Source organism: Procambarus clarkii, chromosome 40 (assembly GCF_040958095.1).
Source record: "Procambarus clarkii isolate CNS0578487 chromosome 40, FALCON_Pclarkii_2.0, whole genome shotgun sequence".
NCBI lineage: Eukaryota > Metazoa > Arthropoda > Malacostraca > Decapoda > Cambaridae > Procambarus > Procambarus clarkii.
In genome coordinates, this window is record NC_091189.1 from 18,805,651 (window position 1) to 18,809,808 (window position 4,158).

Genomic DNA, 4,158 nt, shown 5'->3' on the forward strand with positions numbered 1-4,158 from the left:
CAGCCTGGTTGATCAAGTATCCTTTGGAGGTGCTTATCCAGTTCCCTCGTGAACACTGTGAGGGGTCGGCCAGTTATGCCCCTTATGTGTAGTGGAAGCGTGTTGAACAGTCTCGGGCCTCTGATGTTGATAGAGTTCTCTCTCAGAGTACCTGTTGCACCTCTGCTCTTCAACAGGGGTATTCTGCACATCCTGCCATGCCTTCTGGTCTCATGTGATGTTATTTCTTTGTGCAGGTTTGGGACCTGTCATTTTTCTTACAGTTGTGACAGCTACTTTATTGTGATCTTTAAAAGTACGGTTTTCCGACGTAATTATTCTCAGGTCTTTTATATGGCTTTTCCTTTGACAAAAGAGTGATTTGACTGCGTTTTATATATATATGTGGTTTCCGTTTTAATATTTTAGTTTGTCTCTTCTTCGATCTTTGTTTCCTTATATTACATATATATTCCTCCTTTACATACCTCCTCTTATCATCCCTACACCTCTCCCCCCCCCCCCCACTCTCTCCCTCCCTCCTTCCTTCTCAATTTACCCAGCCTTCTGCTCGCTACTCTTCATGGTTAAACATAGTCTCTTCTCAATAATAAAATAACGGTAATTTTGGTGTGGGGTAGAGTGGAGGAGAGTGTGGCGTGGCCCGGGGTCGAACGTGGACAGCCTGGGAAGCAGACCAACACACTACCAGATGACAATGTCTCCACGCCTCCACCTCACAAGACTTGATCCTGAATTTGAATGCAAGTTCTGTTCACCGTGTACCGGAAGGTTCTCTCTTGCGCGACGTGGCGGAGAGGGCTGGTGGCGTGGTGGAGAGGGCTGGTGGCGTGGTGGAGAGGGCTGGTGGCGTGGTGGAGAGGGCTGGTGGCGTGGTGGAGAGGGCTGGTGGCGTGGTGAAGAGGGCTGGTGGCGTGGTGGAGAGGGCTGGTGGCGTGGTGGAGAGGGCTGGTGGCGTGGTGGAGAGGGCTGGTGGCGTGGTGGAGAGGGCTGGTGGCGTGGTGGAGAGGGCTGGTGGCGTGGTGGAGAGGGCTGGTGGCGTGGTGGAGAGGGCTGGTGGCGTGGTGGAGAGGGCTGGCGGCGTGGTGAAGAGGGCTGGCGGAGAGGGCTAGCCGCGTGGCGGAGAATGCTGGCGGAGAGGGCTGGCCGCGTGGCGGAGAATGCTGGCGGAGAGGGCTGGCCGCGTGGCGGAGAGGGCTGGCCGCGTGGCGGAGAGGGCTGGCCGCGTGGCGGAGAGGGCTGGCCGCGTGGCGGAGAATGCTGGTGGAGAGGGCTGGCCGCGTGGCGGAGAGGGCTGGCCGCGTGGCGGAGAATGCTGGCGGAGAGGGCTGGCCGCGTGGCGGAGAGGGCTGGCCGCGTGGCGGAGAGGGCTGGCCGCGTGGCGGAGAGGGCTGGCCGCGTTGTGGAGAGGGCTGGCCGCGTGGCGGAGAATGCTGGCGGAGAGGGCTGGCCGCGTGGCGGAGAATGCTGGGGGAGAGGGCTGGCCGCGTGGCGGAGAATGCTGGCGGAGAGGGCTGGCCGCGTGGCGGAGAATGCTGGTGGAGAGGGCTGGCCGCGTGGCGGAGAATGCTGGCGGAGAGGGCTGGCCGCGTGGCGGAGAATGCTGGCGGAGAGGGCTGGCCGCGTGGCGGAGAATGCTGGCGGAGAGGGCTGGCCGCGTGGCGGAGAATGCTGGCGGAGAGGGCTGGCCGCGTGGCGGAGAATGCTGGCGGAGAGGGCTGGCCGCGTATCATGAGATGATACACACATCAAACTTGTGTTTACGTTCCTGTAGCCGTCTCCAATCCCCCCCCCCCCACCTCCCTGACAGTTCCACGCGCACCTTCGTGATAGAATTACACGTGCAACATCGAAGAATAAATGTTGTGGAGGTAAGCATCAGTCGTGGATCAGCTGAAGTCGCCAAGTTTAGCGGTAGGAGAGTTAACAGATGGGTGATCTAATACACACACACACTGGCGCACCTGCTTAATTCCCTGCTTGAGTTGGCTGCTCCGATTCTTGGCGCTCTTATTTTCGAATATCATAGTGGATTTTGATGTGAAACCACGTGAGCCAATCAGAAGCGGCTCTTGAAGGTCTAACTCAATCTTGACGACCTTATTCGTGTGTGGTGAGTGTGTAGGCATAGTTGGACCTGGCACTTCCCTGCTATAGTTAAGCGTGCTTGCAAGTCGTTATGTCATTACTATAAACAAGTGCCTGTATCAAAGGCCTAAAGGCAGATAAGGATGGTGCAATCTGCTCATCTCTTGTCGAAGTTTGGTTTCTGTAACCTAAGATTACATTGGATTCGTTTGAAGTTACTTCAAATTACGAATTTGATCTTCTGCATAGTATATTGAAGTTTACTGGCACCAGGGAAGGAGTATGTTTCTCGTACGAAGTGAGGTGACAGTATGCGTTCAATGGTTCCCTGCTCCAATGATGACAGTAGAGCGGTTGTGAAGCCTGTAACTCTCCCTGTAGCCCCTCCTCCCAGTAGTATGTACCATTTTGACGTGAGGTTTATCCAAGGCCAAGAACTGTCGTAATAAAAAATAGTGAGGGCTCACGAAATTGACAATGTCCCCTTTTCTGTTCGTAGGTACAGTGGTACGTTAGGATAGGGCACTTTAGTACGACAGTTTCTTGACGTTGGGAACGCTTGCAAGAACGGGCTGCTCCGTGGCGTACTGCTCCTGGGACTCCGGAGGGATACCTACCCAAACTTTTTGCAAGGTGTTGCTTCCTCACACGAAATTGACATAACTACCTCAGTGCAAAACAAAGGAAGAGAAGTACTACTGGAATGTACTGTATCCCAACTGAGAGTTACGTACACAGGCACTGAGAGATATTACAGCAACACACCATCGCACACAGCAGAGAATTACGACACAGTGTATCCTGTTTCCTTATGATATCTTGCTCTGCCTTAACGTGACAATCAAGGACCCTGTTTAGGACGATATCCTTTACATAATACGATACATAAACAACAGATGCACGATCTATTAATTTTAAACCACAATGACTGCACATGATTTGTCTACACGGCTTTGCAGCAGTCTAGAAGAAATTTTAATCTGACATTTATAACGCAAAAAAGAATGATCGAGTCTACTAATTAATCAAAACAATAATTATCCAAAATTTCTTACATGCTTCAAAATATTTCTCTTGTAACTACTGAGTGTGATTCAAAGAAGAGAATTCTGCAACACCGATGATGGAGTATTCAACACTCTTGTTCAATTTTCCTTGATTATATACTTGGCTTTTTTTAAGGGATTTCTATGAAAGTAATCTTTTATTAACATAAAAGAAAACGGAGAATAAAAAATGGGAGCCATAGTGACATTCTGAACAGCAAGAGGTGTACTGAAGCAGTAAAATAAGTAGATTAGTTGATAGTCCATTGAAAAGAGGTAACCTAATTTATGCAAGCTACTGGTGCATGATATTTAATTAAGCTGAAAAATTGGACAGTTAAAAATTAAGAGTTGAGCTGCTAGCCTAACACCCAAACCAAGCCGTATAACGACACTTATTATGTGAATTGTACTCATTTTTCGGAAAAGGTGATTCAATGCAATTATTTAAAATTATCAAGGATCGAAATCGTCACGGTTCCGACAAGTCCTAAATATTCCCCAATAAAACGTCAAAAGCAGCAGTTATATATATATATATATATATATATATATATATATATATATATATATATATATATATATATATATATATATATATATATATATATATATATATAAATATATATATATATATATATATATATATATATATATATATATATATATATATATATATATATATATATATATGTATATATATATATATATATATATATGTCGTACCTAGAAGCCAGAACGCACTTCTCAGCCTACTATGCAAGGCCCGATTTGCCTAATAAGCCAAGTTTTCATGAATTAATTGTTTTTCGACTACCTAACCTACCTAACCTAACCTAACCTAACTTTTTAAGCTACCTAACCTAACCTAACCTATAAAGATAGGTTAGGTTAGGTTAGGTAGGGTTGGTTAGGTTTGGTCATATATCTATGTTAGTTTTAACCCCAATAAAAAAAATTTGACCTCGTACATAATGAAATGCGTAGTTTTATCATTTCATAAGAAAAAAATGAGAGAAAATAT

General features: G+C 46.9%; 1 protein-coding gene across 1 annotated transcript; it reads right to left on the bottom strand.

The window, feature by feature from the left end:
• Positions 1 to 716: 716 nt before the first annotated feature.
• LOC123753622 (DNA-directed RNA polymerase II subunit RPB1-like) lies at positions 717 to 1,733 on the bottom strand. Its single transcript, XM_045735594.2, has one exon. It carries the CDS (start codon positions 1,731 to 1,733, stop codon positions 717 to 719), a length of 1,017 nt encoding a protein of 338 aa, XP_045591550.2.
• Positions 1,734 to 4,158: the final 2,425 nt, after the last annotated feature.

What these genes read in the sequence shown, in the direction of transcription:
- LOC123753622 (XM_045735594.2), bottom strand. Translation starts at nt 1,733, where the DNA reads ATGATACGCGGCCAGCCCTCTCCGCCAGCATTCTCCGCCACGCGGCCA.